The sequence below is a fragment of the Leopardus geoffroyi genome, chromosome C1 (genome assembly GCF_018350155.1).
Source record: "Leopardus geoffroyi isolate Oge1 chromosome C1, O.geoffroyi_Oge1_pat1.0, whole genome shotgun sequence".
NCBI classification, from domain to species: Eukaryota; Metazoa; Chordata; class Mammalia; order Carnivora; family Felidae; genus Leopardus; species Leopardus geoffroyi.
In genome coordinates this window covers 97,198,517-97,224,359 of record NC_059328.1, presented here as the reverse complement: position 1 = coordinate 97,224,359, position 25,843 = coordinate 97,198,517, and the positions used below count along the sequence as shown (strand labels likewise).

At 37.5% G+C, this 25,843-nt stretch overlaps 1 protein-coding gene across 1 annotated transcript in view; it reads left to right on the top strand.

Moving 5' to 3' along the window:
- RSBN1 (round spermatid basic protein 1) overlaps positions 1–25,843 on the top strand; it is a 48,221-nt gene that overhangs the window by 17,721 nt on the left and 4,657 nt on the right. Inside the window, exons 3-6 of the mRNA XM_045478694.1 lie at positions 15,674–15,811; positions 16,121–16,263; positions 23,719–23,886; positions 25,128–25,236. Of these exons, the coding sequence (XP_045334650.1) occupies positions 15,674–15,811; positions 16,121–16,263; positions 23,719–23,886; positions 25,128–25,236 (558 nt within the window). The remainder of the gene's footprint in view (positions 1–15,673; positions 15,812–16,120; positions 16,264–23,718; positions 23,887–25,127; positions 25,237–25,843) is intronic.

Here is a 25,843-nt window from a genome sequence, read left to right as displayed (position 1 = left end):
CAACAAAACACTAAAAATATAGTGAAGTTAAATCAGGAGTTGTTTTAAATATCGCCATCTGAGACTATTTTCATCTTAGATCAACTAAGTAATCGAAGGGTGTATACGAAGGAGGATGTGTATATGTATGTGCAGAGGAGAGAGGCACTTGATTTAAAAAGCAACATATCTTTCATAGTAAAATTTTGTTTTATCTGGCAAATGTGCATACGTTCAGTTCTACTTAAACATTTTTTTCTGTATACATACAATATTGAAGTCTATTATTGAGGATCATAGCTCTTTATTTAGGTGGTGGTAGAAGTTCTTATAAATATTACCTTTATTACTATAAAACGGTAATGTCTCTTTCCCAGAGAAAATCAACAAATGTTATTTCTCCATTGTGGGTTGTTGCAAGGCCTAAAATGGGCTTTTTAGGTGTTCCTCATCTTTGATTACTATAGTTAACATTTTATGGTGAATTGGTAGTACTAATTAATAGAGTCAGACTAGTAGAGTGCTTTGTAGCTTGGTAAATAACTGAGAAACTCTTTACGATCTACACATCAGTGTGTTATATAAAAGGAGAAATAAATATTTTAAGTAGCTGGCTTTATAAAATAAACCAGCATAGGAATGGTAGGTTTGGTTCTTTTTTTCCCCTCTCATTCTAAGTACAGCTTATAATTAACTCATTTTGACTCACACTGCTTTTTCACTGTATGTTTTAAAGTGGGAATGCCTTTCCATTCACAGGTCACAAGGTTAGGAAGATTGCCGGCTAGCTTTTTCCTTTCTGTTTTTTAAACAATCAGCTTAAACAGGCTTCTTCCTAAAACAGGAGTTTTGTAGAGTAATTAACCCCTGCCCTCAGTGCCTGGTGGGATGATGGGGGAGGTCCATACAGTGTATTTCTAGCTTGGTGTTCTTCTGAGGTTTGGGTAATTTAAAAAAGTTTTTTAAAATTTTTTAAAAGTTTGTTTATTTATTTTGAGAGAGAGAGAGAGGGAGAGAGAGAATCCCAAGCAGGCTCCTCACCGTCAGCGTAGAGCCCATCGCAGGGCTGGAACTCCCAAACTGCGAGATTGTGACCTGAGCTGAAATCAAGAGTCAGACACTTAAAAGACTGAGCCACCCAGGCACCCCAAGTTTTGTTTTGTTTTCTTTTGTTTTTAAAGAATTTCTTTTTTCTTTTTTTTAAATTTTTTAATGTTTATTTACTTTTGAGAGAGAGAAAGAGACAGAGCACAAGTAGGGGAGGGGCAGAGAGAGAAGGAGACACAGAATCCAGAGCAGGCTCCAGGCTCAGAGCTGTCACCACAGAGCCTGATGTGGGGCTCGACCCATGAATGGTGAGCTGAAGTTGGATGCAGAACCGACTGAGCCACCCAGACGCCCCTGAAGAATTTAATTTTTAGATCAGTTTTAGGTTCACAGCAAAATTGAGGACAAGGTACAGAGATGTCCCATATACTCTCTGCCCCCATATATGCACAGCCTGCTCCACTGTCAACATCCACCTCCCCACCCCGTGGTATATTAGTTAGCAGGTGTTGAACCTACATTGATCATAATCACTCAAAGTCCATAGTTTACATTATAGTTAACTCTTGGTGTTGTACATTCTGTGGGTTTGGACAAATGTATAATGACATGTATCCATCATTATGTTAGCATACAGAGTATTTTTGCATCCTAAAAATCTTCTGTGCTCTGCCTCTTCATCCTTTTCCTTCCTCTCCCAACCTCTGGCAAGCACTTACCATTTACGGTCTCCATAGTTTTGCCTTTTCCAGAATGTTATATAATTGGGATCCTGGTGTGTAGCCTTTTCAGATTGGCTTTTTTCACTTAATAATATGCATTTAAGGCTCCTCCATGTCTTTTTCACGGATTGATAGCTTTTTTTTTTTTTTTTGAATAATATTCTCCTGTCTGAATATACTATAGTGTATCCATTCACCTATTAAAGGACATCTTGGTTGCTTTCAAGTTTTGGCAATTATGAATAAAGCTGCTATCTTCCAAGTTTTTAATTGACTTATGACTGTCTTAAAAAGTATATGTATTTGGAGGACAGTTGAGCTTATGTCACTCTCAGCAATTGATACAGGATAACTTTGTGAAGTTAAGTTTTTAATCTAAAGGACTATATAATCTATTGACAGAACAATATGTATATCAAATATAATTGCTTAAAATTTTATAGATATTATATAAATTTTTTTTTTTAAATTTTTTTTTTTTTCAACGTTTATTTATTTTTGGGACAGAGAGAGACAGAGCATGAACGGGGGAGGGGCAGAGAGAGAGGGAGACACAGAATTGGAAACAGGCTCCAGGCTCCGAGCCATCAGCCCAGAGCCTGACGCGGGGCTCGAACTCACGGACCGCAAGATCGTGACCTGGCTGAAGTCGGACGCTTAACCGACTGCGCCACCCAGGCGCCCCTAAATTTTTTTTTTTAATGCATGAGAAGCTAACTTTTCTTACAGGCATTTTCTCCCTTGATTACACAATCCTTCTCCCCTCCCCACTTTGCCTTCTGATTTTTACTAAAGGTTGAGTTTTCTCTGGCATTATGTCTCTTGCTTCCAAAAGTAGTCTTACTTTTTACTGTTCTTTGGTCTCTATTTATCTCCCTCCAATCCTCCTACTACTCCTCTACTCAACTTGTTCTTTGCTTTCGAGTGCCATTTCCAGGCTAGAGTTTTTCAAACATGCCAGATCCTAGGAATAATCTGGAGTTGCTAGTTCCAGATACATATTTAGAATGTCAGGTTCCTCTCCTGGAAATTCTGATTCATTAGGTCTGGAGTGAGACCTGAGATAAATACTTCAAGTGATTCAATTCCTATTAACAGGCAAGTTTAAGAAACGTTTAAACTATATACCATCTACCATTAATTACTCTGTTTTCCTTCATTTGACATGTAGATGTCATCCTTTTAGAATTTCAGAGAAATCATAAACCAAGGACTGTTAGAGATAATCTTGTCCAACCACTACATAGTGCAGATATTTTAGAAAATCATTTTGGGGTTGATAATTATTTATGAGCTTGTCTCTTCTTAAGGTTTCATAAGCCTGCCAGTGGACCATCATCATTGTCTGGAAAGCTTGCTTATTTTCTTTGGTCCACTTGCTTCCTAGTTCATGAAGACTATTCAGACTTTTTATCTGCATACATCTTTTCTGCTTTCCCTTTCCCTCCTATTAAAATAGAAGAGAGATCCCACCTTATCAAAAGCTAATCTTTCACCTGTGTTCTAGTTTCGATTCCTCACTTTGCTTAGGATTGTCACAAAATATATATAATAAAATTAATATTTAACTACTTTTAAGTATGTAATTCATTGGCATTAAGTGCTTTCACAGTGGTATACAACCATCGCCATTATTCATTTCTAGAACTTATTCATCATCCCAAATAGAAACTACTCATTTGCTTAGGATGTTTACCCACCTCACCCCCTTAATCTTCTCCCCCTCCATTCTCATATAATGTGTGAATTATATTAGGTGAATTCTTTGTTTCCTTCATTTATAATAAAATACTAAGCTTTCTTTCTCCTGAAAAATAAATCCTTCTGAATTTGTGATTATTTCTATGCATCTTGTAATATTTTGCTCTGCATGTATGAACATATAAACTACATATAACTATTTTTTGTGATTTAACACTTAGTATTTTGCATTGTTTTGGTTCAATATTGCTTTAGAGAATTATGTTGATACACCTAACTCTAATTCATTTTAACTACTATATTTGCTATTTTGTTGTGTGATTATATCACTATTTATTCTCCTGTTTTGTACATTTAGGTTGTTTACGGTTTTGTAATATTATCATGTTGCAGTAAGAATATATGTAGAGGTAGGTGTCCTGTATACATCTGATGTGTCCTATACATGTATGCCCTGAAATTTGTTTGCCTTTTTCTCCCGTCCTGGGATTCCGTGACTATTCTGTTGACTGAATTTAGTGACTCCAATAAGATCTCACATGTCTGAAGTCTTTATTATACCATTACATTTTTTGGTAGTTCAGATAGGTGTGGAATTCTAGGTTGGAGATCATTTTCTTGAGATTTACAAAGGCATAACTCCAATGTCTTTAAGCTTCTGGTGCTGCTATTGAGAAATCCAGTATTGTAATGATTCCTAATATTTTTAGGTGTCTTGTTTTTTTCTCTTTGGAAACATTTTAAAACCTCTTTACTGCAGAGTTTCAGAATATGGAGGATAATGTGCCATAAGATAGTTTTTATTTTCATATTGGGTTTTGTGTTTTAATTTATTGTGAACTATTTCAGACATCCATAGAGGTATAAAGAATAATAAACACCTGTGCTCTTACCACTTGGCCCAGAAATAAAATGTTACCAATACAATCGAAGGCCACTTCCAACCCACATGATTTTCTCAGATTTCATTGTGTGTGAGCCTTTTTGTATTCACTTTGTTGAGTATTTAGGCCTTCTCAATATGGAAATACGTATCCTTTTGTTTGGGTAAGTTTTCTTGTATTATTTTTGTTAACTTTCCTTACCTCAGTCTTCGCTGTTCTTTTTTCCTGAAACTTTTATTAGTTGAACGTTAGGCCTCTTGATTGAATCTCTAAATTTTTCCCATCACTCCTTTATTTTTCTTCGTCATTTTTGTCTACTTTCTGGGGAGATTTAACTATCTTCTTTTCCTCCTATTGATTTATTTCAGCTGTGATGTTTTGAATTTAAGACCTTATCCTTTTTTTAATTTGAATAACTTTTTGTTTCATGGATCCAGTATCGTCTTTCATCTATTCAATGGTATTAATCATGCTTGTTTTGAAATTTTCTTGTAGTTTGTTTCATCAAGTTCTTTTTTGTTTGTTTTAATCTTCTGTTTATGTTAGATATTTTCTTTAAACGTCTGGTGATCTGTTGATGTTTAAACATGAGTCAGTACAAAACTAGTTAGAAACTGTGAACACATAGGTGGGATTTGCCACTGATGACTGGGTAGAGAATCTGGCCATATCATTATAAGAAAAGCTCCAAATGTCAATATTTAGAGATCTTTTCTCTGGGGCTTTTAATTTGTACAGCTAAGAATCCAGGGGATTACTTACCAGTGGAGTAGAGTAGTTTATACCTGTTTGCCAGAATTTTTGGAGCTGAACTATGGAAATGGGTAGGTGAGTTCATTGTTTAATATATGGAATTTAACTTAATTGTCTGTTGTCAGTATAATGGCCCAGTTCCATGCTTGTGCCTGGTATCTTTGTTTCCATAGTCTCTTTGGTTCACTTTCTCCACAAAATAAGAAAAGAATATGGGATGGGGTGAGGATCAGGGAACGTAGGTGGAGTGGAGGGATCTAACTAATTCTTTTACAAATTTTAAACCCATTTAGCTCCATGCTTTGTTTCCTACCTTCTACTTAGGCTTTCCATGATTCTTTAACATAAACTGACTTTTTGGTTGTCTTCTATGTAGGTACTCGGTATTGAAAGTTCTCAGTCTGCTAATTCCCCTGTATACTTTTCCCCTTATAAAAAATGGTGTGCTAATGTATCTGTCAGTTTTTACTTATGTGCTCTTTGAGCTTCTGGGATTTATAGCCTTAGCTTTTATTCTTACTTCAGTGGGTTTTAATAAGGAATAGACATAAATCTTTTGTTTTGTGTGCCGTGTTTAAATAGCAGTCCTCTTCACCTTTTCACCTTTACCAGATTCTTCCCATTAACATCAAACCATCACACAAAAGAAAACTTAAATAGAAAGCTATATTATGTTCTTAGATTAAGAAGAGCCAACATCAAAATTACGAAAAAGGAAAGCAGTGATGGAGGAGTGCTCTACCAGATACCAATACGGTCTAGAGATTTAATGATTATGGGGTGCTTGGGTTCTCAGTCTAAGCATTCGACTCTTGATTTTGGCTCAGGTCATGATCTCACAGTTTGTGAGTTTGAGCTGCATCAGGGTCTGCACTGCCAGTGTGGAGCCTGCTTGGGATTCTCTTTCTGCTCCTCCTCTGTGCATGTGCGTGCACGTGTGCTTGCTCTCTCTCTCTCTCTCTCTCAAAAAATAAACTTAAGTAAAGATTTAATGATTAAATAAGTATTAGTTTATGAACATTATTCGGTGAAACAGAAAAGTAAGTCTAGAAATAGGCCCAGGTATATACAGGCTTCTGATATATAAAAGTGACAGTATCTCAAATCACTGATGGCAGAAAGATGATCATGTTGGGACATCAGGGTATTTATCTAGAATTCATCTTAGTATCCATATCACTGGTACCAAGATAAATTCCAAATGGGATCAAAGATTTAAATGTAGAAAATGTAGACCTAAATGTAATAGAAGAAAACATGGAAGAATTCTTTCATAACTTTGGAGTTCAAAAGGGTCTTTCTAACTATGACCAAAACAAAACAAAAATCACTGTAGACAGTCAAAAGACAAGTTATGAAAAGTTGTATACAGTTCATATCACTGATAGAAGATTAATCTTCCTAAACCATTAAGAGTGTTAGAAATAGGTAAGAGAAATAAATACTAGCAACCCAATTTAAAAATAAGCAAGCATTGTCAATGGATAGTTCACAGAAAAAGAAATACAAAGGGCCCTTTAATCTCTTGTTTTAAAAGATCTATAGCTTCATTCCTAAGAGAGTGAAATTAACACTACTAAGATGGTAGTTCTTACCAAGTTAATAAAAGTCCAAAAGCTTGATAACATTCTTTTTTTTTTTTTTTTTTAATTTTTTTTTTCAACGTTTATTTATTTTTGGGACAGAGAGAGACAGAGCATGAACGGGGGAGGGGCAGAGAGAGAGGGAGACACAGAATCGGAAACAGGCTCCAGGCTCCGAGCCATCAGCCCAGAGCCCGACGCGGGGCTCGAACTCACGGACGGCGAGATCATGACCTGGCTGAAGTCGGCCGCTTAACCGACTGCGCCACCCAGGCGCCCCATGCTTGATAACATTCTTAATAGTGAGGTCGTAGGGCAACACATACTTTCTTAGAGTGCTAGGGGGAATGAAAGTTTATACCCTCCTATCGAGGTTTGCATGGTCTTTCCGTTTAAAAAATTCTCTCTTGATCTTATTTCCTCCTCTCTACCAGCCTTTTTATTTTCACAGCCTAACTTCTTGAGTTGTTTTACACTTGGCTGTCCTCATTTTCTCATCTCTCCTCAGACTGCTGGGTTTTGTTTCTGCCCTCATAATTTATCTGAAAAACCTCTCGTGTTAAGGTCACCAATGGGCATTTAAAAACAAATTTTTTTTAATGTTTTATTTATTTTTTAGAGGGAGACAGAGAGCAAGCAAGGGAGGGGCAGAGAGAGAAGGAGACACAGAATCCAAAGCAGGCTCCAGGCTCTGAGCTGTTAGCACAGAGCCCGACGCGGGGCTGAGCTCAGGAACTGTGAGATCATGACCTGAGCTGAAGTTGGACGCTTAACCCGTGCGCCCCTCCATTTTTCATCTTCATCTTACTGAAGTCTCGGCAACATTTTGACCAAACCTCTTCAAATATTTTCTTATTTTGACTTTCATTATTTTGTGCTGTCTTGGTTTTCTTCTTCTCTGACCATTTGACAACTCCTTTATGTTCTTTTTTTTGTCAGCTTTTTTTTTTTTTTTTTAATTGTATCTTTCCAAGACCCCTACTCTTTGAATTCTTTATATTTTCTGTGCCAGTGATAAGATTTATATCCTCAGTCTAAATCACTTGATTTCAGACCCAGCTTCCCTCTTGACATACCCACTTGGGCATTTTAGAGGTATTTGGTATTAGTTCCTATTGCTCCTGTAACAAATTACCATAAACGTAATGCCTTAAAACAATACAAATTTATAGCTTTTTACAGTTCTGAAGGCTCTGAAGGAGAATCTGGGTTTTGTTTGTTTTTTGCTTATTTTAGCTTCTAGTAGTTTTCTGTATTACCTGGTTCGTGGCCTCTTCCTCCATCTTCAAAGTGCATCATTCCACTCTCAGGTTCCATCATCGCATTGTCTTCTTTTCTCTGCAGTCAATTCTCCCTGTGCTTCCTTATAAGAAATAAGGATGCCTGTGGTTATATTTAGGGCTCACCTGGGTAGACTAGGCTACTCTCCCCATTTCAGGATTCTTAATTTATTTACAGCTGCAAAGTTCTTTTGCCATATAAGGTAACGTTCACAGGTTCCAGGGATTAGGACCTGGATATCTTTGGAACCCATTATTCAGCCCACCACACATTTGAAGCTCCTCATGTTCAAGACTGAAGACCTCACCTTCCCACCCAAAGAGTGGTTTCTCTATTGGGTTGCAAAGGGCAGAGCTGGGGAGACATCTTTGACAGTCACTTCTTTGCTGTGTCATATCTAGTGTGTCTCCAAGTTCCGACAATTTTATGTCCTGAATATTTTTTCAGATCCTTTTTCTTTACTTTTTTCTAATCAGCTCCACTGTTACTAGTTAGTTGATTGTTTATTTGGAATAGTACAGAAGCGTAACTGGTTTCTTTCAGTAACCCTCTGAGAAAATGAAACAAACAAAAACACCAAGCCCCCTCTGCCCTGAAAAGATAAATCGATAACTTTCCTGTTACTACTTTAGATCCTTCAGTGATTTCCCAAAACCTTCAGTGTAGGCTTCAAGGCTCTGCATAATCCAGCTATAGCTCATTTGTCCAGTCTCATCTTTATTTTTTTCTTTTCCTTTCTGTGTTTAGCATCATTAGCTTTCTTCATTGGAGAGGGCGACTCTTAAGGGATTTTGTTGCCTTTAAACTTGTTTTACAGATTTTAGCTCAATGTGACTTTGAGGAACACTTTGTTCTCTAGATCAGGATCCTTTGTTCTCTTTCACAGTGTTTTTATTCGTTCCATTCTGAGGACTTGTCACAGTTTATAATTAGATATTTGTTTAGATTACTGTTTGCCTCTCCCTATTAGACTGTAAACTTCCAGGAGCCAAGAGTGGGTCTGGTTTGCTATATCTATATTTAGGACAGTGTCTGACGTGTAATAAACAGTAAACTTTTATTCAATGAGTGATACCAATTTTCCTATAATTCCTGTTTTTTATTTATATGAGTCCACTCTTCTACTTCAATCTTCTTAAGTTAAATACTTTTTCTTTTTTTAATGTTTATTTGAGAGAGAGAGAATGTGTGCATGTGCATGCAAGTCGGGGAGGGGCAGAGAGAGAGGGATACCCAGAATCTGAAGCAGGTTCCAGCCTCTGAGCTGTCTGCACAGAGCTTGTCACAGTGCTTGAACCCATAAACCGCGAGATCATGACCTCAGCCCAAGTCGGTCACTTAACCGACTGAGCCGCCCAGGCGTCCTAGTTACAGATTTTTAAAAGCTCAGAGCAGGAGCTAATACTCTGGATGTCATCTGTTTAGTACAGAGTATTGTCTCCCTTAGTATGCAAAGTAAGGGCGTATGTTGTAGGTTTGGTTCCAGACCACCATAATAAAGCAAGGGAAATGAATGTTTTGATTTCCCAGTGTATATAAAAGTTATGTTTGCACTGTACTGTAGTCTATTAAGTATGTAATAGCAATATGTCTAAAGAAACAATGTACATACTTTAATTTAAAAATACTCTATTGCCAAAAAATGCTAACTGCCGTCATCTGTGCTTTCGGCAAGTCGTAATCTTTTTGCTGGCAGTGGGTCTTGATGTGGATGTCTGCTGATTGATCAGAGTGGTAGTTGCTGAAGGTTGGGTGGCTGGCAATTTCTTGAGACAGCAGTGAAGTTTGCCACATTGATTGACTCTCTCTTTCACAAACAATATCTTTGTGCCATGTGATGCTGTTTGATAGCATTTTACCCACAGTAGAACTTCTGTCAAAATTGGAGTCTAACTTCTCAAACCCTGATGCTGCTTTATCAACTAAGTTTCTGGAACATTCTAAATCCTTGTCGTCATTTTGACAGTCTGCACAGCATCTTCACCAGTAGCAGATTCCATCTTAAGAAACCACTGTCTTTGCTCATCCATCAGAAGCAGCTCCTCATCCGTTCAGGTTTGGTCATGAGATTGCAGCCATTCAGTCCCATCTTCAGGCTCCGCTTCTAATTCTAGTTCACTTGCTGTTTTCACCACATCCACAGTTACTTCCTCCACCGAAATCTGGAACCCCTCAAAATCATCCATGAGGACTGGATTCAACTTATTCCAAATTCCTGTTAATATTGTATTTTTACCTTTTCATATGAATCACTAATCTTCCTTTTTTTTAAGTTTATTTTGAGAGAGAGCATGTGCACATGAGCAAGCAGGGGAGGGGCAAAGAGAGAGAGGGAGAGAGAGAGAAGCCCATTCAGGCTCCACGCTGTCAGTGTAGAGCACGACGGGGGGGGGGGGGGGGGGCTTGATCTCATGAATCTTGAGATCATGACCTGAGCCGAAATCAAGAGTCAGATTCTTAACTGACTGAGCCGCCCAGACACCTCATGAATGTTCTTAATGGCATCTAGCAATGGTGAGGCCTTTCCAGGCTTTCCATTTACTTTGCCCAGGTCCATCAGAGGAATCACTATCTGTGGTGGCTACATAGCCTTACAAAATGTTTTGTTTTGTTTTGTTTTGTTTTGTTTTATTTAAATAATAAGACTTGAAAATTGAAATGACTCCTTGATCCATGGACTGCGGAATAGATGTTGTGTTAGAAGGCATGAAAACAATATTTATCTCATTGTACATCTCCATTAGAGCACTCTTGGGTAGCCAGGTACATTGTCAGTGAGCAGTAATATTTTGAAAGGTATCTTTTTTTCTGAGCAGTAGGTCTCAACAGTGGGCTTAAAATATTCAGTAAACCATTGTAAGCAGATGTGCTGTCATCCAGGCTTTGTGTTTCATTTATAGAGCACAGGCAGAATAGATTTAGGGTATTTTTCAAGGGCCCTACGATTTTTGGAATGGTAAATGAGTTTTGGTTTCAACTTAAGAGTCACCAGCTGCATTACCCCCTCATAAGAGAGTCAGCCTATCCCTTGAAGCTTAGAAGCCAGTCACTGACTTCTCTAGCTATGAGAGTCCTAGATGGCATCTTCTTTCAATATAAGGCTATTTTGTCTACATAGAAAATCTGTTATTTACTGTAGCCACCTTCATTAATTGTCTTTGCTGGATCTTCTGGGTAAACTTGCTGCATCTTCTACATCAGCACTTGCTGCTTCACCATGTGCTTTTCTATTACGGAGATGACCTTTTTCCTTAAATCTCATGAACCAGCCTCCTCCTGCAGCTTCCTTAAGTCTCTTATCCTTCACAGAATTGATAAGAGTTGACCTTTGCTCTGAGTTAGGCTGTGGCTTAAAGGAATGTTGTCTGGTTTGATCTTTTATCCAGACCACTACAACTTCCACTGTATCAGCAGTAAAGCTCTCTTTCTTATCATTTGTGTGTTGCACTGTAGCAGCACTTTTAATTTCCTTCCAAAAATTTTCCTTTATTCACAACTTGGCTGTTTGGTATAAGAGGCCTAATTTTTGGCCTGTCTTGGTTTTTGACCTGCCTTCCTAACTGAGCTTAATAATGTCTAGCTCTTGAGGGTGCTTAGGTGGCTCAGTCGGTTGAGTGTCCGACTTTGGCTCAGGTCATGAACTCACAGTTCTGTGGGTTTGAACTGTTGGGCTCTGTGCTGACAGCATGGAGTCTGCTTCGAATTCTGTCCCGTCTCTCTCTCTGCCCCTTCCCTGCTCAACACGGTCTCTCTCTCTCAAAAAAAAAACATGAAAATAATAATAATCTCTTGCTCTTGATTTAAAATGAGAGACCTGTGACCCTTCCTTTCACTTAAACACTTAAAGGCCATTGTAGAGTCATTAAATGAACTAATTGTAGTTTTGTTGTGTCTCGGGGAATAAGGCCTAAGCCTGAGGAGAAGAGAGAGGGATGGGGGCAATAGCTGATCAGTAAAGCAGAACACACACAATATAGATTGTTCACTGTCTTGTGTGGTGTGGTTCGTAGTGCCTCAAAACAATTATAGTAATGACATCAAAGAGCATTGATCACAGATCATCATAACAAATAAAATAATAATGAAAAAGTTTGAAATACTGTGAGAATTACAAAAAATTTGCTTACAAAGTGAGCAAATGTTAGAAAAGTGGTGCTGATAGGCTTACTCTTGGCAGGGTTGCCTCAGACCTTCAATTTGTAAAAAGTCAATTATCTATGAAGCATAATATCTGTGAAATGCAGTAAAGTGAAGTACAATAAAATGATGTGTGCTAGTATACAAGATCTAAGACATAGGCTAAACCACCATAACAAAGAGATGTCGCATACAGTGGCTGGAACAAAATAAAAGTTTCTCTGGAGTAATAAATCCAGAGGTTAAGCAACTCTGTTCTGTTACATTATGTCATCCAGGATTCTCCTTTCCTTTTAAGTTTTGCCAGTCCCTTTGGTTGTGTTGTCTGCATAGTTGAACCTGACTCTCAAGACAGAAAGAGGAAGTAGAGAGCTGCTTACTTATAAAGGCATGCTCTGGAAATTACATATGTAACTTGTACTAAGATCTCATTGGCCAGAACTTAGTTCCAGGCCACACTTGGCTGCCGAGGAGCCTAGCTCATTGGCTATATGCCCAGGAAGTTCTTTTTCTAAAAGGAAGAAGGGTAGAATTAGTAGTTTGTTTGGCATAGGTGTCACACAGTTGGTACATGTTGAATTTCTGGCCATAAATGCTGTCCATCTTCTAACTTGTGCACTTAATTATTTAAATGCTTTATAAACATTAACATTTATGAACATTTTTACATCAGTGGTACACCGTTCATCAGCTTTACTACTTTTTTTTTTTTTTGGCCACAGTTTAATGGCTGGTTTTTACATCCTTTCTAGCCACAGGATAAATTATAAGTTTATAATATTACATTTTTTATATAAAAAATAATTCAAATCCCTATTTTTAGGTTTACTTCCTTTCTCTTTCCAAATAGGAAAGGATGCTTATATTTATTCATGTCACATATTAATTATCCTAGGTGTTTGCATTTTAAGTTGTCTTCAAGTTCATTGCTATTGATTCAATGGGATTAAATTAGGTAAACTTCAAACACTGTGATATAAAAATATTCAGTCTTACTTTGTGTGTAATGTGAATTCCTTCAATTAATAATGCATTAAGAGTTGCATAATCTCCAAGCTAGCAAAAGTGGCACATAGCAGTGTGCTTTTTCAGGATTAGTCTTGAGTTCTGTAAGCTTTAAATTGTAAAGTGTCTTTAGCGTAGTTCTTAACATAAAATGCCCCTATTCTGTATATTTGAAAGCCTTTCTTGGTAAAGGAATTTCTGATAATTGGGAATAGTTGGTGGGGGTGTTGTAGGGAGACTGATATTTATTACTCCTGAAAGCATGAGATTCCTAGAACTGGTACTGAAGGTTAGTAAATCTCCGTTAGTTGTTTTAGGGTGCTTGGCTAAGAAAAGTTAGAATAATGCTTAGAAAGCTTCCCTACTTCTCCTTTATCTGCATCCCGTGATCATCTTCTTTCCCAATCTGCCCCCTCTGACTTTTCATAGCATGATGATCATTCATACAAATGATGGGAAGGTAACTCATACAAATACATATGGAAAGTAATTTTGTCCTGGGCAGTTGCTGCTTAATGATCATATAAGGTGATTTTCGGAAAGATTTGTAAGGAGTTAAGAAATCCCCGATATTTGAGAATAGGATCTAAGCCCTTTTTTTGTTGTTGTTGTTGTTTGTATTGTGTATGTATAGGGGTGCTATTAAATTGTCTACAGGAAAAAATAGTGGGTTCTGAAAATGTTGCTAAAGAACTAATAGTAAAGAACTGTGTAAAAAATGCTAGATGGTTTGGGGCACCTGGGTGGCTCAGTGGGTTGAGCATCCGACTTCAGCTCAGGTCATGATCTCACAGTACAAGGGTTCGAGCCCCATGTTGGATTCTGTGCTGACAGCTCAGAGCCTGGAACCTGCTTCAAATCTGTGTCTCCCTCTCTCTCTGCCCCTCCCCCACTCACACTGTCTCTCTCAAAAATAAACAAACATTAAAAAAGTTAAAAAAAAAAAACCTAGATGGTCATTTATGCCTTGTATTGAGGCAAAAGGATATTTAAAACAATCCCAATTGATTCTTAGTTTTTTTTTTTAATGTTCAATAGTGACCTGCCTTATAAAGGTACAGCTGTATATTAGGCCTTTCAATCTAATCTGCACCATAACTAAGATAGTGAATGTTTGGTTACTGATCCAAGGTGGAAATTCTGCTTAGAATTCAGCATTTTTAGTTTAGTCATTTGTATGCATGGATCTGTCTTTATCCTTGAGAAACATTTTACTTATTTATTTCCTTGTTTATTTTTAAGTTTATTTGTTTATTTTGAGAGAGAGGGTGCAGGGAAGGGGCAGAGAGAGAGAATCCCAAGCAGGCTCTGCATTATTAGTGGGCTCGAATCCATGAACTGTGAGATCATGACCTGAGCTGAAACCAGGTTGGACACTTAACCAACTGAGCCACCTAGGTGCCCTGAGAAACATTCATTTTAAATTGGAGGTGGGAAGGGGCACCTGGGTGGCCTTAGTCGGTTAAGTGTCTGACTTGGTTTCACCTCAGGTCATGATCTCATAGTTAGTGGGTTCGAGCCCCACATTGGGCTCTGTGCTGACAGGTCAGAGCCTGGAGCCTGCTTTGGATTCTGTGTCTTCCTCTCTCTCTGCCTAAGAAAATACAAGAAGTGACATAGAAGAATAATATCAGATTGTATCGAATCAATTGGTAGATTCCGTTAAAATTTTTTTTAAAGTTTAAATTCCAGTTAGTTATCATACAGTGTAATACTAGTTTCAGGTGTACTAGTAGATTCCATTTGAATGCTTGGATTCTCTGGGCTGCAAATTGGTATAATTTATGCCCTAAATTATGCCCAATTATGCCCTAAATTCACTAGAGAGTTGATGTAAAGAAAATGTCTCTGTGTTTCAGAAAAGGAAAAGATGAAGGGTGATCAGGAAGGCTTCCAGAAAAAAAGAACTGATCTTTGAAAGATAAGATTTGGGTTGACAGAAAAGAGGACATTCCAAGTAGGGCATATTTAAGAGAAAAATCATTGTAGGTAGAAGTAAGTTTGGCATAAGTTGGGTAGGCAAAAAGATCAGTTTGCCTAGGGTAGAGGATCTTACATGCAAGTAACTGGGAGGGAGATTGGGTTTGATAACAGCCTGGTATCTTGCCTGATATGAAGGTTTTCACTAGGGAATACAAAATGGATATGGAAGATTAATCTGACCGTGGTCTCTCTTTTTTTTTTTTTTTTTTTTTTAAATTTTCTCTGCCCTGCCAGTTTTTTTATTTGCCGATTTTTTTTTTTCCAAAATAAAGATCAGTTTAGAGTGTTTTCAAAGTATAAAAAATCATTCTCAGAGAAGTTTAAGTGTATCTTAATGTCTTCAATGTTTCTTTGAGATGTTGGGATCATAGACTAACTTGCTCTTTGAAATTTCTGTTTGTGGCACTTACCATATTAATGTGTTTGTCAGTGTGCGAGAGCATCTTTCTGTAACTATGGGCTTTATCCAAGGTACAGACTGTTGAGTTCATAGTACGTAAAAGAAATAGCAACATTGGAAACAATACTGTTTTATAATTCTTTAATTATATTATAGTGTACTTCAGTCCTTTATCCTCCCTCTTTCGTTTTATCTCAGGTCAACAGGACATACTGCTGTGGCACCTACCGAGCAGGTCCCATGCGGCAGATAAGTCTTGTTGGAGCAGTAGATGAAGAAGTTGGTGATTATTTCCCAGAGTTCCTTGATATGTTAGAAGAATCACCATTTCTGAAAGTGAGTGTTAATTCCAATTATTAGAGTTCTGATCATTATTTAAGTGGACACTTTCTGTGAAAAAAATGTTAAGTTAATTTTGTCTAGTAAAATTACATTTTATCCAGTGTTTTGAATAGGAATGTTTAAAAAATTGGTTCAGAATAATTAACTTCAATGATTCTTTTTTACATATAAATTACTATCTAATATAGCATTTATTCATATACAAAATCAACTTCCTAGAGCTTTATTTTGGGTGGTAGTGGGATTAACTTGTAAATAGTCAAAAAGATTTTTTTTAATGTGATTCATTTATCTGACTTCTAGATGACTTTGCCCTGGGGTACACTTTCCAGCCTCCGACTCCAGTGTAGGTCCCAGAGTGATGATGGGCCTATCATGTGGGTTAGGCCAGGAGAGCAGATGATCCCTACAGCAGATATGCCAAAGTCACCCTTCAAAAGACGACGGTAAACATTTATTTTTCCCAAATAAGCAAAAGCACTTTTTAAAAATTTGATTGCTAATAAAAATGATTGAGACCTGAACACAGTTTGAAAACCATTTTAAGAGCTATCTTAAATAAATCTTTAGTGGTCAGTTTCTTAGTCCAGCCTTCTCATTAGTCACCAGAGTGAGGCATCCTTCTAAAAAACAACTCTAATTTTTGCCTGTTTTCTTAAAACCTGGGTCCTAACTGCCTACAAGGTGAAAGTCCAAACTTCTTTGTGTGGTCTACAAGGATCTTTCATAATCTGGCCCCAAAAGTTCTTCTAGCTAGATCAGTTTATAGTTACTCCAGCCATGCAGAGTTCACTTTTCAAACCGTGGTCTTTGACAACTCTGTGCTTTTGCACTGTTCTTTTTATTTGGAATGGCTTCTCCCCCATTTTCCTTTCTCCCTGACAGGCGCTTAATAAGTTTTCAAAACTAAACTTAGATGTCACTTCCTTTGTGAAGCATAGACAATTAATTGTTCCCTTCTCTGTGCTCACACATCATTCTTCATTAATGATCTGTTTACATGTTTTTGGTTTTTACTAAATTTTGAGCTCTGAGGACAGTGACTGTGTTTTATTCTTCTCAATCTCCATGGCACATGAGCAGGTGATCAGTCTTTGCTGAATGAAACCAGTAATGTATATCTCCTATAGTAATTCATACTGGGCTAACATATTTTGTGTTTCAGACACTTAAAACAAATGTAGATTAACTTATTCTGGTACTGTGAAAAATCTAATGAGACTGAAAATGATTCATATTTGTTTCGACTATGGAAATAGCAACCCCAGATAAGTACCCAGAAGTGCATTTTAATAGACTAGTGTAGACCTTACCTTAAAGCTCCCAGGGGAATGATGCTAAAGTTGGGGCGCCTGGGTGGCGCAGTCGGTTAAGCGTCCGACTTCAGCCAGGTCACGATCTCGCGGTTCGTGAGTTCGAGCCCCGCGTCAGGCTCTGGGCTGATGGCTCAGAGCCTGGAGCCTGTTTCCGATTCTGTGTCTCCCTCTCTCTCTGCCCCTCCCCCGTTCATACTCTGTCTCTCTTTGTCCCAAAAATAAATAAATGTTGAAAAAAAAAATTATTAAAGCTAAGTATGGAATAACCTTAGGTACTTGAGATACTGTGCGAAAGTACTTTGTAAAAACTATATGTGAATGCAAGGTGATGAAATGGTAGAACGTGGAGTAAACTAAAACTTCTGCACGTTGCTAGACCACAGCAGGTTTTGTACATCATGATGATGAGTCTTGAAATTCTAAATTCTTAAGTCCTGTATGTATACAGTACTGTGATCTTTCCAAAAAGGAAGCGACCACTGTTTGTTTCTTGATTATTACAAACTTTTAGAAAAATCAGATAATAGTAAAACAAAGGCAAAATATACCCATAATCCCACCCATTGAGGCATACCAGCCTTTCAGATTTTAGTTTGTGTTATACTCATAAACTTTATACACAAATGAGCTTATTCTTTATGTGATGTTTACTTTTAAACTTGGTTTTTTTAATCCCTTAAGTTTATGTGTTCTATTAGATGCACTTATATCATCATTTCTAAATGACTACTTTGTTCTCACTGAGTGGTTGTATCAGGATTTATTTAACCAGTTCTTTTTTAGTGTAAATTTTGTGACAAACATGACAGTGGTATGCTGGAGCCAGCTCACAGGGCCATTATTAGCCTCCCTGTTCCACATAGAATGAGGTCACATTAGTTGCTTGAAATTGGCCATGTTGGGAGTATTTATACCACAGAAATAAGCAAATCAGCTACAGTCAGCCATCTTCCCCCCAAACCGGTTGTTTGGAAATGTATAACACATCACTGATTGTGGGGTACCTGCTGGCTGGCTTGTTGGCTGACTACATGGATGGCTGGTTGGTAGGGAGACACAGAATCCAAAACAGGCTCCAGGCTCTGAGCTGTCAGCACAGAGCCTGATGCGGACAGGGGGCTCAAACTCACAGACCGTGAGATCATGACCTGAACTGAAGTCAGACACTTAACTGACTGAGCCACCCAGGTGCCCCATTAACATTTTTTAAAATTTTGTTGATCTGATTGGGCAGAAATGTCTCATTTTAATTAGTTTTTCTTTGAGGGTTTGTGTTTCTTCTTTTGTGATTCCTTTTTCATTTTACCCATATTTCTACTAGGCTGTTTTTTATTTAAAATTCTCTATAGGACTATTAACTATTTTTTTTTTTTAAATTTTTTTTTTTTTTTCAACGTTTATTTATTTTTGGGACAGAGAGAGACAGAGCATGAACGGGGGAGGGGCAGAGAGAGAGGGAGACACAGAATTGGAAACAGGCTCCAGGCTCTGAGCCATCAGCCCAGAGCCTGACGCGGGGCTCGAACTCACGGGCTGCGAGATCGTGACCTGGCTGAAGTCGGACGCTTAACCGACTGCGCCACCCAGGCACCCCTAACTATTTTTTTTTAATGTTGCACATTTTCCTCATTCTTTTTTAGCTTCAGTTTTATCTTTACTCAACCCCTCCCCCCCAACCCCCCATTTATTTTTCCTTACAGAGATTTTTATATGTTGTCAGATCTGTCTTTTCCTCTGAGGTTTCTATCCTACTGGCAGGCTTAGAAATGCCTTTTCTCATTATTATAAAATATTCATCTATATTTTCTCCTAGTACTTTTGTGATTTCAGTATTTACATGTTTTACTTACATGGTATTGATTTCAGGACAGAGGGAGAGATTGATCAATTTTTCCAAGTAGTTAGGCACCTGTACCAACATCATTTGCTTAATAATTTATTTTTTCTCCACTAATATGAGGGGCTATCAAATCTTATTTTTATTGGGGTTAAATATTCTTAAGCAAAGTATCCAAAGGCACTTTGAACTAGAGTGAATAAATCAGAACTTAAAAGCTAACGTCATCTTTTTGTGTTAATGAGAATGTTCTATTGCTGAAAATAGTGAAATCACTGTGAGAAGTGTCGGGTGATCAAGGGCACTGCTAATGAAGATGGCCTTTGAATTTATGGACTTTGAAGAAATACATGCACAGGGTTTTAAAAAATCAAATAGTACGTACGGTAGGGTTTGTAATGAAAAATCCTGGCCACCTTTCCCTCCAGATGCAGATACCTTTTTACCAGAGGCAAAAACCATTTCTGTTTTTAATGTCTTTTGTTTTAAGACTTTGGCAGGAAATTTGTCAATTTCTTGGTATGATAGATTAGGACTCCTTCCCTTCACCTTGTCTCCCAATAGTTAAATGACTCTCTACTTTCTTCCTCCTCCTTTCTACTTTTTGTCAGCTGTGCTTATGCATTGTTGAGGTTAATTCATATTGTGCTTTAAAGCCATAATTAGGTTTTATATGCTTTGTCAATAGGTGTATTCTAGGATTTGAAAACCAGTAAATGCCATTTATATTATGGGAAGGTAAGTTTATGCAGACCCAACCAATAGGCTAAAAAGTTACATTCTAAAGTTCCAATGTTACTTATTACTCAAAGGGGTAATATACAAAAGAATCTTTCCTATATTTCACCTAGATACTGAAAATCATGCTACATTTTAAATAGTTTCATGTTTGGACTGTGCTTTTTTTTTTTTTGTTTTGTTTTTAAAAATTTTTTTTTTTTTTAACGTTTATTTATTTTTGAGACAGAGAGAGACAGAGCATGAACGGGGGAGGGTCACAGAGAGAGGGAGACACAGAATCTGAAACAGGCTCCAGGCTCTGAGCTGTCAGCACAGAGCCCGACGCGGGGCTCGAACCCACGGACCGTGAGATCATGACCTGAGCCGAAGTCGGATGCTTAACCGACCGAGCCCCCCAGGCGCCCCTGTTTTGTTTTTTTTAAATCGGTTTTCCCTGCAGTTTCTGATTGCCCCTCTTTTGAAGGGGGACATACACTTTTCTTGACCATATCCCTAATATCTTCTATTCTCTTTTTTGCTCCAAATACATTTCTTTCTTCTAGAATCACCCTTTCTCTATGGTTTTGACTTTGGCTATGTTTTTTTTTTTTTTTTTTTTTTTTTTTTATAGTTATTTTTGTTTTTTGTTTTTTTGAGAATGTTGATAGTTACCTTGCTTTCTGTGCTTTTATCATATCCTCAAGAATCCAAAACTTTAATCATACTATATGCTCTAACACATAACTTTTTTACCTGGAAATCTTTTGGAGCTCTGTGTTCTCTTCAATGCGAAAAGCTTTTTTCACAGTTATCAACGTAGGACCTCCCACTTAATGCATTTCTGTATTAACCTACAGTTGTCTTCTTGGGTTTATTTCCTTCTTTTGATTTAGCACATTCTCAAGTAACATTCTAAGAAAAGGAAGAAAAGGAATATTCTCAGAAATATTCTGAGTCATGATATGTCTGAAAATTCCTTTTTTTCTCATGAAATAGGATTGATAGCTTAACTGGATTCCAGAGGATGTATTTTCCCTTAAAACTTGTAGCTTACCACAGTGTTTTCTGGTATCTGATATTGTTTATGAGAAGTCTTAATGCCAGTGTAATTTTTTTTTTTTTATAGGTAACCTATTTTCCTCTCTGAAAGCTTGATTTCACAATGATACATCTTTGGGTCTTTCATTCTTATTATTATATTTAATCTTTGTTGTGATTTGATAGGTCCTAGAAAGATTCTCCTTTCATTTCTGGGAATTTTTCTTGCTTAACTGCTTTGGCAATCTCTTCATTTTCTGTTATTTCTTTCTGAAACTACTGTTGACGGAGTAACAGATCTCCCAGTTTGATTATCCTCATATTTCTTATTATCTGTTTGCTTTTGATTTGGGGACATTCACTCGACTTTTTTCTTTGGAATTCTTACATTTTAGCATTGTTTATTTTGGTCTTTGTCAGGCTGCTACAGGCTGTCTTCACATATTTGGTGATTTGTGGTTGACACATTCATATTTAGAAATAAAGCATTGGGCTTACCAGACGTTCTATTTATACTTCAGTGAGGCTTATCACTAGGTAGGCTTCACTTTAGAGTTAATAGGCATAGAATTGGACATGAAAGGGTGTGGCCACATGCCAGAGGATTGCATTAGTTCTATGAATATGGTAAGTTTAGTGTGTTTAGAGAACATGAGGGTTTTTTTGTTTCTGTTTTTCTGAAAGTTTATCAGGATGCTTTTGGCTACAAGCAGCAAAAATTTGATCCAAATTGGTTCATAAAATATTATCTTATGTATTAAGAAGTCTAGAGAGCTTGGCTCTTGGCACCAAATATATATATATGGTCAGTGATTCAGTACTTTCATCAAGGAATTGGGTCTTTTTCTCTGCTGTCATATTCTTTGCCTGGGCTTTGTACTCACAGTGGCTTTCTTTATGGTTGCTGGATGATTATTGTGGTCTAGGTATCACATATGGATCTAGTTATATGCAATAGAAGAAAAAAAGCATCTTTTCTTCTGTCATACAAGCTAGGAAACTTCCCAGAAGTCTCCTTAGCAAATTTCCTCTCTTACTGTTGGCCAGAGTCAGTTTGTGTCCATTTTTTTTTTTTTTCAATATATGGAATTTATTGTCAAATTGGTTTCCATACAACACCCAGTGCTCATCCCAGAAGGTGCCCTCCTCAATGCCCATCACTCACCCTGCCCTCCCTCCCACACCCCATCAAGCCTCAGTTTGTTCTCAGTTTTTAAGAGTCTCTTATGCTTTGGCTCTCTCCCGCTCTAACCTCTTTTTTTTTTTTTTCCTTCCCCTCCCCCATGGGTTTCTGTTAAGTTTCTCAGGATCCACATAAGAGTGAAAACATATGGTATCTGTCTTTCTCTGTATGGCTTATTTCACTTAGCATCACACTCTCCAGTTCCATCCACGTTGCTACAAAGGGCCATATTTCATTCTTTCTCATTGCCATGTAGTACTCCATTGTGTATATAAACCACAATTTCTTTATCCATTCATCAGTTGATGGACATTTAGGCTCTTTCCATAATTTGGCTATTGTTGAGAGTGCTGCTATAAACATTGGGGTACAAGTGCCCCTATGCATCAGTACTCCTATATCCCTTGGGTAAATTCCTAGCAGTGCTATTGCTGGGTCATAGGGTAGGTCTATTTTTAATTTTTTGAGGAACCTCCACACTGTTTTCCAGAGTGGCTGCACCAATTTGCATTCCCACCAACAGTGCAAGAGGGTTCCCGTTTCTCCACATCCTCTTCAGCATCTATAGTCTCCTGATTTGTTCATTTTGGCCACTCTGACTGGCGTGAGGTGATATCTGAGTGTGGTTTTGATTTGTATTTCCCTGATGAGGAGTGACGTTGAGCATCTTTTCATGTATGTTTGTGTCCATTTTTAAATCAGTTACTGGCAAGGGGAATGCGTTTGCCACAGTTTGTCAGGATTCATCAGGATCTACCTTTGAAACTTGTAAATGAGGTCACTTATGGGGCAGGAGCAGATACCTAATGAGAATCAGAGTTCTGTCAGGGAAATAAATAGGATAGATGGATGCTGAGTGGATCAACCATAGCATGGGGGTAGATGCCTGACCTCATTTCTACTCACAGGGGTGGTGGGTGACTGGTTTATTTGCAGAATTTCACTTTCATTCCCCCTTTCTCAGCCTTACTACATTTCTGTCTGTCAACATCATGATAATGGGCTTTTTTTTTTTTTTTTTTTCCTTGCACCTATTAGTCTTCAAGGTCTTTTGGGCAGGCCAGCTGCCTTTTTAGTTGCTATTCCCTTCTAGTGTATTCCAGGCCTGTGGCTTTCTCTGCTCAGTTTTACTAGACACTTTTAATCATTTTCCATCTTCCAGAAATTTGTTGATATTGTTCATGCACTAATTCATTTCCTTTGTTGGTTCTTATTCCTTTACTATCACCTTTAGATTATTATATTTAGAAATTCTTGAGCACATGAAAAAGCAGAAGATAATGTACTAAAGTCTCATGTAGTCAATGTCAGCAGTTATCAACTCACAGCCAGTTATGTTTCATCTGTATTCTTATCCATTCGCCCATCTCCTCTCTCCCACCCCTACCATATTAGTTTGAAGCCTTTTACTTTCATTTTAATGTGGAAGGAGATCATGTACATCCTCAGTTTTCCATCTTGAATCAAGTCTGTTTTGAGAATTAAGATGACTGAGGGTGAAGAAACATACAGCCTTGAACTTTGAATTGTGTTTCCTATTGCTTGAAAACTAAATTTTGTAAATTGTAACACTACATTTGAGCCAAATAAAAAATATAGCCTCTACATTATCATGACATCCCAAGAGAAGAAGGTAATGACATTGAGCATTACGGTATAGTGTGTTAAATGTTAATGATCAAAATCATGGAACCCTTATCAGTTCTGATCTTATTTAAAATTTGATATTTTAGCAGACTTTTTCACCTTACTGCTATTAATACTTTCCTCCCCTCCCCCCTTTACTTCACAACCAAATCAACTCCAGATCAATGAATGAAATTAAAAATCTCCAGTACCTACCTCGGACCAGTGAACCCCGTGAAGTCCTCTTTGAAGATAGGACAAGAGCTCATGCTGACCATGTAGGTCAGGGGTTTGACTGGCAGAGTACGGCTGCTGTTGGGGTTTTGAAAGCTGTACAGTTTGGTGAATGGTAAGTTAATGAAACTCAGCTATAAGGTTGGTTAATGCTGTCTGAGAAAATGTGGACGCCATTTAAAAGTTTGGGGACTAATTTTTTTTTAGAAATTGTGGTAAAATACCCATAACATGAAATTAAAATGAAAAATCTTTGGCATTTTAAGTGTACATTTCAGTGGTGTTAAGTATATTTACATTGTTGCAAAGCAGATTTTGAGAGCTTTTTTGTCTTGCAAAACTGTAACTCTGAAACCAGTAAACCTTAACCCCTTTTCCCCTCTCTCCCCAGCTCCTGGTAGCCTTCATTGTACTTACTGTTTCTATGAATTTGACTACTTTAAATACCTCGTATAAGTGGAATCACACAGTAGTTCTTTTGTGACTGGCTTATTTTAGTTAGCATAATATCTTCAAGGTTCATCCATATTATATCATGTGTCATAATTTCCTTCCTTTTTAACGCTGAGTAGTATTACATTATATGTATATGGCACATTTTGTTTATCTGGTTTCACTCATCAGCGGACACTTGGGTTGCTTCCACCTTTTGGCTGCTCTGAAAAAACATCTCTTCATGTCTCTGCTTTCAGTCGTTTGGGTATATCCCCGGAAGTGGAATTGCTGGATCATTTGATAATTCTATTTTTAATTTGTGGAGGAACTGCTATACTATTTTCCACAGTGGCTGCACCCTTTTACATTCAGTTGGAACCCAAAGCTCAGAGCATGGAATTTAGTTTGTCTAAAAACTGTTTTGTTTTGTTTTTCATATTTATAACTTCAGGGCCTTCAGTATTACTATAGAGTTTGACCTTTTTTGGAAGCATAGTTCAATCACAGCTTGACAGTAAGTATTTCAAGTTAAAGATCATTCTGTTACCCCCACCCCCCCCCCCACCCCAGTTTGAAAACTGGAAGGTGTGATAGTTATGTGGCTGGTATGTTTTCTCTCCACTGTGTTCCATCCTGATGACGACATTACAGGGTGGTGAAAGGATGCAGTTGCAACTAGTTTAGAATGAAACTCTTTTTAGTCACTGCTGTTTTTTGTAACAACTAATCTAATTTTCATTTTTTTAAACAGCTTTATTGGTGTTATTTATTTTTTAAATGTTGGTTAAAGAAGCAAATGTATATTCCTGTGTGTCTATTTCTGTGCTAGTAGGAGCATTTCCAGGAATAGGAGAACTGAAATTTGTCATCATTTTCCGTTATGAGATGCAGGTTTCTAAAACTTAATTTTGTTAATCTTAGGAGTGACCAGCCTCGCATAACCAAAGATGTGATTTGTTTTCATGCTGAGGATTTTACTGATGTTGTACAGAGACTTCAGTTAGACCTTCATGAACCTCCAGTTTCCCAGGTGAAACTTTTGCTTTTTTATTATCTTTTGAGTGAGGTAACAGAAATAAGGATCTGTACCCAGTTTATTTTGCATTTGATCTTATAGTTGGATACATGGGATGGTAAATTTAATTTCAAGTGCTATTAAAAGCTGTGTGTGGAGAGTGTCAAAAATCATTAACACAGAGCTTCCCAAATAGAATACTTGAGATCCCTTTAATCTTTGGGATACCCGGTTGGCCCAGATGGCCATAGGGTCCGGACTGCTCAGTTCTGGCTGTAAAGAGTCTCGGCTGAGGACCCCTTGGAGTACTGTGTGCCCTCATCTATAAAAGGCAACATATAAATGTTGTCCTTAGTTGTGGCAAAGAATATGTTATTGATACTTAGCTGCACTTTGAAATAGTTGTTTAAATGATTCCTTAGGCTATCCTGACTTGAACCTGTACTTTGTTATCAGAGAGGTAGTAAAATATGAGGAAAAATGTTTCCCAAGCATTACAGGAAATTTTAGAAAGTTGTCTGATACTTAGTATTGCCTGCCTTTAATTTGGCCCTACTACTGTTTTCCTGTGCTAATTCTAATACTTTGTTTGACTAAATTACTACACTACATATTTTGAAGT